We start from the raw sequence: 13698 nt of genomic DNA on the forward strand, positions 1-13698 counted from the left end.
CTAAGAGGCTCCATAATGCACCTAACATTGGAGCTCCCTATAACTAGTAAACCTCTCCCCATGTGCCTGCTCAGACCCTGCAGAAGTAGAAGCCACTTGTCCACTCACATGGTTAATGGGTGAGACCATATGGCCAGCCTTCAGCTTAAGTATTTGCCTTGAGCAATGCAGCTGTGTAACAATCCACCACTCACCCTGTGGTTAGTGCGGATCCTCCACATTGCGTGCGCTGGAAAGTGCCTTGACAGCAGAGCCTGTTGACAAAACAAGTGATACCTGACTTGTCCCATGTGATGTGCCAGTTTCTCCACTGCCACCACCCCTGAAAGCAGCAGCCCTCAGATGGCCATAAGTGTCTTCAGCTGTATGTAGACTGTGGCGAGCTCCTCCTCCGTCTCTGTGCGCGACCCCCCCCTCCCCCCCCTCCCCCCCTCCACCCCCTCCCCCCCCCCCCTCACACACACACACACACACACACACAAACTTTGCAACCTTCCGAAAATGTGGAAATATTTTAGAAATTAAACTAAGAATGCAAACAGGCCTCCTGGTGCTTCACATGCGAGTGCTGCCAGCAGACCAAACAATGGTAATAAACACAGAATAAATGGGTGGGCCGATGTATTACACAGTGCTTGTTGAAGACTTGGTAGTTTGGTGGTTCTCTTATCTAGAGCTCATATTAATGCCACAGGAGTAGTTAAAATTCAGCATGGCATACAGTTATGCTTATGATTGGTCTGAAGAAATATGCTACATTATTTTAACAGATATCTAAACAAGGGACTTTACGCTGCTTTGTTGAAGAACACCATAATTATTTCTACTTTAATAAGGATGTAATGATACCAGTACAACTAATTGCTGCATATTTATGTTCACTTGTGTCAAAGGAATAATCTCTGAGTGGATGGTACAATGTGGCATGCTATGGGTTTTTGTGCATTTGATGTCATTCCACTCATAATAAACATTACATTTTTAGGCAGCTGTAATGGAAACACATTGTAAAAAAGTACAGAAGAGAATTTTTGGTACTATTGGACCTTTTTCTAATTATGGCACTTCACACTTGCTCTTTCTGTGGGCAGTTCCTAAATTTCCTGCAATGCTTGCTTACATTGGGCTTTTTCTCAAGCTGATTGCATTTAGAAACATGTTAGTCCTCTGGAGAATACTTCAAATAAATCTATAATGTAACATATAAAGTAGATATTCAAATATGGTAATCTATATTTGTTTTCATTTCCTGTATTTTTTTTTAACCTATTTTAAAAAGGTGATGGGAGAGATGCCAGTAACTACTGACCTGTTTTGCTGCTGACATTTTTCAAAATTTCTAGACTAGTATCTCTTGAGCTACGGTAATATCCTCAGCAAATCACAATTTGGGTTTCTGAAGAGTTGCTCTACTGAGAATGCCATTTACATCTTCACTCACCAAATTTTACAACCATTAAAAAATAAAATAGCACCAGCTGGTATTTTCTGTGATTGAAGCTTAAAGGGATTGATAGTATAGCCAACGAATGGACAATAGTGATTCAGTCAGTGTAGTTTGGGGACATTATTCTAACTGGGGAGAAATCATGTATGGAGTGCACCAAGGGTCAATTGTAGGTCCACTATTATTCCTCATAATGTAAACAATCTTCTGTCTAATATACAAGAAGCAGAATTAGTTCTTTTTGCAGATGACACTAGTATTGTAATCAATCCAAGCATACATACAGAAACAGTGTTCTTAAAAGTATCATTGAGTGACTTTCTGTGAATAGTCTAACCCTCAGTGTTAAGAAAGACACAACATATTAAGTCCTGCACATATAGGGGTACTACACCAATGATAACTGTAAGACATGGTGAGGCAATAATAAATAGGGTGGAAGCTTCAGAATTCTTAGGTGTCCTTATTAAAGTGGAAAAAAACACATGTGGAAGCTCTTAAAACAATTTAGTTCAGCTACATTTGCACTTAGAATAATTCTATGAGAGAGACAAATTAGTACATTGACATATTTTCATTCAACAGTGTCATCTGGAATAATGTTCTGGGGTAAGGAAGTCTTCATTACTCAAAAATTTGCTGTAAGAATATTGTGTGGTGTTCACCCATGATCCTCTTCTCAAAATCTGTTTAAGGAGTTCGACATTCTGATTGCTGCTTCACAGTATATTTATTCCCTCATGAAGTATGTTGTGCATAATTCGCTGCTGTTCATAAAAAGGAGCAATAATGTACATAATTGTATTATCAGGAGGAAAACACATTCATTACTCCACGTTAAGGTTATTTGTAGCACGAACGGGGTGCACAACGCTGCATCTGAAATTTTTGATAACATACCTAGTGACATGCCTGACAGACAGAAAAGTAAAATTTCAAAAACAACTGAAAATTTCTCTTATTGCAATGTGTAAGGGTAGGAATTACTAACTCACATCTCTCTCTCTCTCTCTCTCTCTCTCTCTCTCTCTCTCTCTCTGTGTGTGTGTGTGTGTGTGTGTGTGTGTGTGTGTGTGTGTGTGTGTGTGTGTGTGTAAACCTATAAATTATGATGTGAATGTAAACTGACTCATTCCCCATTTTTATGATATATCATGCAAATAATCCATGAAACAAGAAATTAACATGTGGGGCCTTGAAAGAACAAACAGAACATACTTGTTTTATATCTAATTTGTGGGATTGAAACTGTATAGCATAAAAAGCCTCTCCAAGAATAATGTGTGATGTACAATAAAAGTAATTTGTACAAAACTGCAACAAGATGGGTGGAATACAAGCAGTTAAATAACTAAAAACAACAGTTGAACAGTGGGAAGACATGTAAAATGACAACTTGAGCATAGCGGCTCGGCTTACTAGCTTTTATTTCTCAGAATGGATGTGTGTACACACACAACATTATCCTGGCATTGTGGTCTGAGTGGAGCTTTAGTTGTGCTACGATGGTATCACAATGTTACTGCCTCTGTGGCTTTTGTGAGAACATGCTTGGGAGCATGAGTTCGTAAGCTGAGCTGTTATTTTAAAGCTCTGTTTTGTGCGGCTGTCCACTACTCACTGTCTTCACTACATGGTTGTCTTTAGTCAATCCATAATGTTTTAAGCAATTAATCGTGTTAATAATCACAGTTTGAAAACAGTAACATATATAAACAAAAATGGTGTCTTTAATTTATGGCATAACCCTAGTCTGGTGCTTAGAAAAGCAAATTATGCCTATACGGAAGTTTTTGTATTTGTAGATAGAAAATGCTTTGTTAGTTACTTAAATTTTAGAAATGCCAGCTTGGAATCTCAACAATATAAGGTAAAATATGCACTACTGGCCATTAAAATTGCTACACCAACAAGAAATGTAGATGATAAACGGGTATTCATTGGACAAATATATTATATTAGAACTGACATGTGATTACATTCTCACACAATTTGGGTGCATAGATCCTGAGAAATCAGTACCCGAAACAACCACCTCTAGCCATAATAACGGCCTTGATACACTTGGGCATTGAGTCAAACAGAGCTTGGATGGTGTGTACAGGTACAGCTGCCCATGCAGCTTCACCACGATACCACAGTTCATCAAGAGTAGTGACTGGAATATTGTGATGATCCAGTTGCTTGGCCACCATTGACTAGACGTTTTCAATTGGTGAGAGATCTGGAGAATGTGCTGGCCAGGGCAGCAGTCAAACATTTTCTGTATCCAGTAAGGCCCGTACACGATTTGCAACATGCGGTCGTGCATTATCCTGCTGAAATGTAGAATTTTGCAGGGACCGAATGAAGGGTAGAGCCACGGCTCGTAACACATCCGAAATGTAACGTCCACTGTTCAAAGTGCTGTCAATGCGAACAACAGGCGACCGAGACGTGTAACCAATGGCACCTCATACTATCACGCCGGGCGATATGGCAGTATGGTGATGACGAATACGCCCTTCCAATGTGTGTTCACCGCAATGTCGCTAAACATGGATGCGACCATCATGATGCTGTAAACAGAACCTGGATTAATCCGGTAAAATGATGTTTTGCCATTCGTGAACCCAGGTTCGTCGTTGAGTACACCACCGCAGGCGCTCCTGTCTGTAATGCAGTGTCAAGGGTAACCACAGCCATGGTCTCCGAGCTGATAGTCCATGCTGCTGCAAACGTCATTGAACTGTTTGTGCAGATGGTTGTTGTCTTGCAAACGTCCCCATGTCTTGACTCAGGGATCGAGACATGGCTGCACGATCCGTTACAGTCATGCAGGTAAGATGCCAGTCATCTCGACTGCTAGTGATACGAGGTCATTGGGATGCAGCACGGCATTCCGTATTACCCTCCTGAACCCACCGATTCCATATTCTGCTAACAGTCATTGGATCTCGACCAATGCGAGCAGCAATGTCACGATACAATAAACCGGAATCGCGATAGGCTGCAATCCGACCTTTATCAAAGTCAGAAACATGATGGTATGCATTTCTCCTCCTTACACAAGTCATCACAACAACGTGTGAAACGTTGTTTCACAGTGGTCAACTGCTGTTTGTGTATGAGAAATCAGTTGGAGACTTTCCTAATGTCAGCACGTTGTAGGTGTCGCCACCGGCGCCAACCTTGTTTGAATGCTCTGAAAAGCTAATCATTGACATATCACAGCATCTTCTTCCTGTCGGTTAAATTTCACGTCTGTAGCACGTCATCTTGGTGGTGTAGCAATTTTAATGGCCAGTAGTGTAGATTGCTACTTACTTAAAGATGACACGTTAAGTAGGAGACAGGCGCAGTGAAAAGACTGTTACATATTCAGCTTTTGGCCAAAGCCTTCTTCAGAAAAATAAACACACAGGCATTTATTCACACAAACAAACACACCTCGTGCACATATAACCACAATCTCCGGCAGCTCGGGCCAGAGTGCCATTAACATTGTAATACAGTGATGATTAGTCAGCTTAATCTGGTAAAAAAATTGTGTGTTAATTGTCTGTGTCATTATAAGTGGTAGTTAAGAACTTCACCTAATGTAGCATTTTGTCTTATTTCATGATGCTGTACTTTGTTATGGTTGTGATAGCTTCACCACCATAAAGTATTGTTGTTACTTAGGAAAAGCAAGACTTATTATATTATTAATATTGTTGTTGTTGTTATTGTTACTATTTTGAAGTCATTAAATGAATACTGGGAGTGAATAAATAATGTTTACAGTCAACTGTCTGTTGTGAAAGAGGAAGCTTAGAAAGATAGTCCAAGGATTTCATACAATTTTGTTAGACTACTTTTTTCTGTGATTTCCTGTAAAATATTTAAAATAAATGTGTCCTTAATCTTGGAGTAAGCATTCATTTCCATTACTGGGCTGTCTGGTTGTGACATGTCAGCATATTTGTAATCAGTATGTTTTATGTTCCACAAGTACTTACAGGTTTTTATTTGTGGTTATTGTTATTGTGGCTGTTTACCTTTTACAGGAAAGAGGCATAATATGCATATTCATTTCAATTATTTCCCTACAGGTAACCCCACAAAGCACACAGTTACCAGCTGTAAGGTATCACCATCAGATTGGAAATCAGATTATACCTCTCACCCCGCCGACTCCTCCAAAAAATCCGAGCGGTGTATCTGTTCTTAACTCACTTGCTGCCTCTCCCAATCTTGGTGTTAGTAACTGTTTTACCACTGATTTTACATTCACCGCTAATGCTTATGCTGCTGCTGCTGGTTTTGCTGCTGCTGCTGCTGTTGGTAATACTAACACAGTTGTTTCAACATCTGCGAACACCGTAACCTCAACTACCCTCGCTTCTACAGTCACCTGCTCTACCATAAACATTAATACAACTGCCTCGGCTACAGCAACTAGCAATTTACCCACTGTGACTCCAGTGACCACTATTGTAGATACCACCAATAGTGCTGGCAACAGTGTTGTCACAAGCTCTCATGCGATTGCCAATAAATTAACTAATTTCAATTCAAATATAAATGATGATAAAGTATTTATTAATAATGCTGTGACAACCACAGTTACCACTTCTGCATCTGCTGTTGCTGTTGCTGCTGCTGCTGCCGCTGCCGCTGCTGCTGCTGCCGCCGCCGCTGCCGCCGCTGCTGCTCTTACAACAATTACTACTACACCTCCACCTACTCCAGACTCCTCTCCCAGCTCTCTAGCAGTTACTACTAATAATCTAGCTATATCAAATACTGTAAACACTGCTACTGGTACACCTGCCTCTATTTCCACTACCATTGTCATGGCTAAAGGTACCACTGCAGGTGACCTTATTCCCGCTGCAACAGTTACCACTATTGCCGCTACCGCCACCACCACCACTAATACAACAAAAACAACAACAACCACCACCACCACAGCAGCGACAGTCACCACTGCTAGAAGTAATGTTGCTGTTACTGCCACTGTTGCTGATACTGCTGCTGCTCCTACTACTACTACTACTACTACTACTGTTGCTGCCGCTGCTCCTACTACTACCACCACCACCACAACAACCACTACTACTGCTACTGCTACTACTACTACTACTACTACTACTACTACTACTACTGCTGCTCCTGCTGTTGCTGCTGCTGCTGCTGCTGCTACAACAACAACAACAACAAGTACTACTACAACTACAACAACAACAACTACTACTACTACTGCTAATAATAATAATAATAATAATAATATTAATCATAATCCTGCTTCTCTTTCTGCTTCTACTTGCGCTCCCAACACCAACACTAGTACTACAAGTACCTCAACCATAGCCACTGCTACAGTTGCTGCCATTAACATCCCTCCAAACACCATCTCGTCAGCCACCACAGTTGCTAATGCTACTATGAAATTTACTGCCACCAGTGCAAGTACCACTGGTGGGTCTGCCATGATAAGTGTTAATATCAGTTCTCCTGCCCTAGTTTCCATATGTTCATGTGACAGTATTGTTATGACAGACAGACAGTGCAGATGTGTTAATCGTGGTGTTAACAGTACTGTTAATGGCTTTAATCAATCACACAATTCTACAAATACAATGCTGGAGACAGTGCGTCACACAGCAACACAGCAACCACAGCAGCCACAGCAGCTTAATTACTACCATCCTCAGAAGCAGCAGCAGCAGCAGCAACAACAACAACAACAACAACAACAACAACACCAACAGCAGCAGCAGCAGCAACAGCAGCATCATCAACAGAAACAGCAGCAACAGCAACAACATCCTCAAAAACAGCAGCAACAGCAGCAGCATCTGTTGCTGGTAGATGTATCAGCACAAATCAGTTCTCACATTACTACTGGCAAAGTAACAGATGCAGAGTCAAAGTTGCATTTGCAGCAGTCAAATTCATCCGGCACGTTACAACCCCAGCTGCCTCGTCACAGCCATCACCACCATCACAACCATCACCACCACCATCATTATCACCACCACCACCATCACCATCACCACCATCCAAACCTCCCTCATAATCACCCTGCCAATCAGCAACCTCATTTACAACAGCAGCAGCAACAGCAGCAGCTTCAGCAATCTGTTGTGCCAGTACTGCACGGAACAAAATCGTCAGCAGTTTCTGAAAAAGGAACATCACCAATCCAAGTACAGGTATATAATCTTACTCATCAAATTTGTGTATTCATAGCAGTAGAAATCTTAGAGGTCTTTGTAGCATCTTGAATGGGTGTTTGTAATAATTGCCTTCATTTGGGTAGTATTTCCCTTTTCATTTCATTGTACCCTCAGGCTCTTTGTAGTCAACTATTATATTTTTATAACACAGAGACAAAGCTAAGATGTATTGAAGAAACATTTGGTCTTCAGATGCTTGTTAAGTTTTAAGTGCAGGCTGGAGCCTGTGGTAGTAATTTAGTACCTTTAAATCTTCTGTTGTTGTTGTTGTTGACGACGACTATAGGTGGCTGTTGCTGTTGCTGTTGCTCCTCCTCCTCCTCCTCCTCCTCCTCCTCTTCATATTTGTACTTCCTCTACTATTACAGCTACTTTAGTGACAGTAATGAAATAATATGTACAATATGCAGAATACTCGTGTATTCTTTCAGTTTCAAACTGCTTAAATTGTATTTTTCTCCCTTTTTGATTTTGCTCAGGGTATCCTGTTTTGAGTTACAGCAATATATTTCTGCTCCATTCCCTTTGTTTAATTATTAAATAAATGATACAAGATGCACGTGATTTTAAACTTCAGTCACATTAATTTATTATGTATTTATCAGTGATTTACATTTCTGTACTCAATTAAATGATAAATAGCCAATCCATTTCAAACATATTCATGCCACTTAATATTAATGTGAATTTTCTGTGGTGGCAAGATAATATCTGTTATCATCTCCATCCTTTGTTGTTTGCGAACATCTTATTACAAAACTTCTGCGTATGCATGTGATATCTTTGTGCTTGTGGTGGTGGTGATGGCAGTGATGACTTGCACAGGTGCATGCATGAGTATTAATAGTTTGTATATGCTTGTTTTGGTAGTGAAATGCATGATTTAAGATGATATGCAGAATTTCTATAGTGACACCTGTTTTTATATATGTTCTTCCCATTTTTATTACATAGAAGTGCTGTAGTCTAGAAAAGTGTTATGTAATAAAGCAAGTGCTTATTTGGTGTGTAGTTGCTTTTATATTTAATTTATCTGTATAACTGGTGAAATCATGATATCTACTTTATTGTTCACTTCACATCTGGAAATATTCACTGTCATTGAAAATTTACTTTGAATTACACAAAATGTTGATGTTCATGCATTGTAAACTTTTGTTGTTTTCGCTGCTGCTGTAATACTATTACTTCATGTTAAATTTCAACTACAGTCTGTGTTACACTACTTGACGTGTGAAGAATGAATTATTATAACTTGTCATTGAATATTTTTTTCGTAGTATGTTGAATATTAATTCCTATTCTATATTTATTTGTGCTGTGAACAAAGTATGTATGCAGCAGGAGAACAATCTGTCAGAGTTTATTTTAGTGCTTTCAGTACTTCACATGTAGTGTGTTATGAAGCATACAGGAGTGATTGAAAAATTTTGTATGTATCAGTAATAGCCATCCTTGTGCCAAAAAGGACAGTTTATTATTGTTGTGTGGAAAGGACAATGAAATTATTGGAGTTGTATGTGCTATTCTGTTGTCTTAATGTACAATGTTGCATAACCAGTTATTTCCTGGTGCAAGTTTCTTGTATGGACTCTGAAATTTACCTGGTGATACAAGATCCAGTTACTTTCGTTGATAATCCTAGCATTTCATAAACAGTTCAAGACAGTAAAATTATTTTCTTAACAAGAGGTAGTACACAAAAGTGGAAAATGCAGTGTTATTTATAAGTACCTGCAGGATTTCAGACGACAAATACATGAAATCTACGAGACGTACAGAATATATGTATAAAGTATCCACTGTCTTGTTGTAATTGTGGTATAAGCCATTGCTGCAGCATGTGCAGGTACACAAAATCAGTCAGTTTTCTCTGCAAAGAAAAATTGTCCATAATATTTTCAAGAGGAAATGTGACAATAGATGTTAACTAAAGTTAACTCGTGAATGTGTTCCACAATCTTGTGTTGATCTTCTGTGTTCCAAACATGCACACTATGACACTTCATCTTTCTAAATGCTCAAAATGGTGCATCTTTGCAGGAAACTGACTACTGTGCACAACAACCTTTGTACAGTAGCTGCTGCAAGTTATTGCAAAAGAATGAACCTCATTGTCTTGAGTAGTTAACACATGTAACAACTGCAGCCAATATGGTTACACACACACACACACACACACTTCTGTTGAATGTGCCAGGCAGATAATTGGGGGGTAGTTCCTTACTCGCACCTGTCGTCAGTTTCTTTGGGCTCCTGATGAATGATTCCTGCATACTCTCCCATCTTCTTTGCTGGCTGGCCTGTTTTCTTCACATTACATAAGCAGCCAGTTTCATGGAATGTGTTGTACCACCCAGAGATTGTTTTGTCTGGTAGAACTTTTATCTGATATTTGGAATGAAATCATCACTGAACCTCCACAGTTTACTCACACAGCATGAGGACACTAACCATACACATCATTCCATTATACGCTGTGTTCTAACACACCTGCCCATTAGTGATGCACTTTGCACCTACACCATGGCATTTATCATGAATTGAAATTTGGAAAGATGCTCTGTACACTGATATATGCCAATTTTCTGCACATCTTTTGAAACTTGGCGATACTTCTGTGTAATGCCGTATAGTTATAATGGTTAGTACTTGTACTTTTTGTTTTGTGATGGTATTGAAATGTTTATGATTTTGAGAATGTCGTCGTCACATTTTTAACAGTATTAAATATCTCTAAATAGGAGTTTTAAGTAGTACAAAATGCATTAATGTTAAAAAAAAATACAAGGAAAATTATTTATGTGCTGTGCATAAAGTCTTTTCCCCGATTACAAAAAATTACTTCTAATGAGCTATGCTAGATACAGCTATGTGATTTGTTGCGAATGGTTGCTAAACTCTCAGAAACTGTTTTACCTGGGTGTGTGAGAACTTAACGTTGCACCTCAGCTTTGTGAACTTCAACTGTGGGTTGTGTTTTAATTGGATGGTGCCCTACCACACTGAGGGTTATTCATTCACCAATTCTTGGATGAAACCTTTCCTGACAGATTATCAGTAGAAGAGACTGTCTAACATCATGGCTAGCAAATTCACCTGCTGTAACATTTCTTGACATTCTGTTTGTGGGGTTGTGTGAAAATATTCATTCCACCATAAATATGGGAATCTTGTATAGGCAGTGATGGAATAGATGTTGCAACAATATGGAGATAAATTTATTATTATTACCTAGATGATCTGTGGGTAAGAAACAGGGCACATGTGGAAGCATATCCATAAAAAATAACTTTGAATTAACTACCATTTGCGACTAATCACATACCTGTATCTAACATAGTTACTTAAGAATAAATTTTAGTAATCAGGAAAAGACTCTATGCTCACTCTGTATATGTGATGTTTGAAGCTGCATGGGCGCTGATGACCACGCTGTTTAGTGCCCATAAACCTCAAACACACACACACACACACACACACACACACACACACACACACACACACACACACTTGAAGCTGCAGTGTACATTGCAGTTTCCTCTCAGTTGCCAAGCTAGCATCAAATAATGAAACTTTGAATAGTAATAATGAAACTTTGAATAGTAATAATGAAACCAGATCGTACCATTTGGAGAGAAAGGATAAGTGTTTCATTGCCTTGGCAGTGAAGACAATCAAAGAGTACTAATTGTACATCTAAGTACTTTGTCCTTCGTGTACTATTATTTGTCAAAATCCCCAGAAACACAAAATTGCCTCAGTTGACTGTTATGTTATGTATAACATAATTCCTCCACTTAATATCTGTAAGGTGCGGTTCTCACTGAAGCGATACAACATGCAATACGACACATTGCGATAACGGTCGCACAACACGATGCTTACCGTTGAGATATTTGTGTTCCCACTAGGACGATACAATATGTGATATGATACGATACGTGATGCAGCTCCCGATATGACAAGCGACAAGACTGCATGAATCACGTTTCAGTTTCAGTTGCAATCCTCAGCTCTTCTGAAGAGGACATTATTATGATTTATCATTTTTAATGCTCATAAAACTGAAAAAGGAAGGAAGTGCTGGATGCACTAGTGCAATACTATAAATATCAAACATAGTTTGGCTGTGGTTTCTCATGAGGCTTCTCAGCATGAACACAAATTCTACAGAATGAGTCCAGGCAGTTTCCACTTTTTGGTGCAACTAATGTCAGCTACTCAGACAAAGCAAGACATAAATTTTTGACTTGCTATTTCTCCTACTGAGAAGCTACTCATTACAATAAGGTAAGTTGGTGATCGTGTTGAATGATGTGAAACATGCCACCATGAAAAGTTTGTTTTTGTTAAGACCCCCTAGTATGGCACTTTATTTAATGTGATAGGTTTATAAATAATAGTAACAAACTAATATAGCCAGGATAGTATATCTACAACTGCTCAATTTGACAAAGTAGTTTACGATTCAGCTTGAGGAGTGTTCAGAAGAAACACTGGATTTGAAGTGAGATCAGTCACCATTGATAGTGTAGCAGTGCGTGGTGAATTCTGAGAGCGGTAGACAACGTGTTTGAAGAACCGGAAGAATCTCACGGCGTTAAGAAAAATCCCGATGTGTCATTCTCAGCTTCATCCAGTTGCTCATTCAGAAGTTAAAGAAATTTAGCTTCCACCTCTCTCTTATGACTGTCATGAAGTTTCCTGAAATCAGGGGGCATAGACTGAAAATACTGCCAGTCAGCATCATCAACTGGTGACTGTTAGTGTCTTTTTATTTCAATATTTCAGTAAGTTTTTCATTTACAGCTTCAGCTTATAGTGGCTGAATACGAAAATGAGAAACACGAGGCAGCTTCACACTCCGCATAGCAAGCGGCAATAGTCTTGTGTGTGGCACTTAGCTGCCGACCTTGACGCAGACAACTTCTGTCTTCACTGCAAACCTTTCAAAATATGCACTGTAGGTTACGTATTTGTGAAGTATCACAATAATTGTGGGCAATAGCAAAAAGATGTGGTGTGGCACTATAAGATGTGAAACAAATAAGTTTTTTACCAAATAAGTTTTTTACCAAATAGTTTCCTTAGATTGAATGAGAGAGTCGGCAGAATGGAGAAGACATTAAAGTCAAAAAATCATGGTTTTTAAGATTTGCTGAGAGAGTGAGAAGAGAGATGGATGTAGCTTGCTTCATTTGCATAAAACAATTTTTCTAGGCACATTTGATGACCATAAATTTGTATCGTACAATACAGTTGCACAGAGCAACTGGCATTCCCTGTTTTGCCGGGCGATACGATACGGAAATGTGTCCATGTTGTATCGCTGTCATCCCATTGTGAACCAGTTCAGTCATTTCAGTTACTTTTCTATGCACTCCACCAATGCTGGTTGCTTCTGCATTGTATCACTAGCCACAATGCGTATTTTATTGCCTCAGTGAGAATCATGCCTAACAAGTAACAGTAAATGGACTGCTTAAAGTGAACAAAAATGATTGCTCGTACAGTCTCATTTAGAAATTGTGTACAAAGTTCGCCTGCCCTTTATACAGATTTACTTCGAAGCAAACAGGAAGATATTCAGAATCTGCAAAAACGAACATGCATATCGCACAGCTAACAATGTAGGCACCGATTGCACAGTTGTCTGTCAAAAAAGAAGGATAAGATGGACGTGTATTGTAGTAAACATAATTGTAGTTATACCAAAGTAAGGTTAAATACAGTTTTTTTTTAAAGATTCCGTGCTTAGAAAAAGATTGAAATCTCTGTTTCCTGCAGTCTAATGCCCCAAATTTTTTAAATCGTTCAAGTACTAAACATTTTCAGATCTGTTAAAAATAAATGGAAGGTATGCTAAGCATAACCATATCTAATTAATATTATACACTACATCTGATCAAACAAAACAGTGCTTAGGATACCAGAATAGTTGAAGAGCAACCAGTCATTTACTTGTGTCGTGTGCAGAGTCTATGGGTGACTAAAGTACACTGAATTAAAACTTAGAAATTTGGAAGTCTGTGTGTGGTGTCACAA

The 13698-nt window shown here is 39.0% G+C and overlaps 1 protein-coding gene across 6 annotated transcripts in view; it reads left to right on the forward strand.

The window, feature by feature from the left end:
• Nucleotides 1-13698, forward strand: part of LOC126299248 (serine-rich adhesin for platelets-like) — a 423889-nt gene that overhangs the window by 357658 nt on the left and 52533 nt on the right. For 5 of the 6 annotated variants that reach the window (XM_049991040.1, XM_049991043.1, XM_049991041.1 and 2 more), the window contains one exon: nucleotides 5521-7626. In XM_049991040.1, the coding sequence (XP_049846997.1) occupies nucleotides 5521-7626 (2106 nt within the window). The remainder of the gene's footprint in view (nucleotides 1-5520; nucleotides 7627-13698) is intronic. The other variant, XM_049991044.1, reaches the window with a different exon arrangement.

The sequence above is a fragment of the Schistocerca gregaria genome, chromosome X (assembly GCF_023897955.1).
Source record: "Schistocerca gregaria isolate iqSchGreg1 chromosome X, iqSchGreg1.2, whole genome shotgun sequence".
In the NCBI taxonomy this organism is placed as follows: domain Eukaryota; kingdom Metazoa; phylum Arthropoda; class Insecta; order Orthoptera; family Acrididae; genus Schistocerca; species Schistocerca gregaria.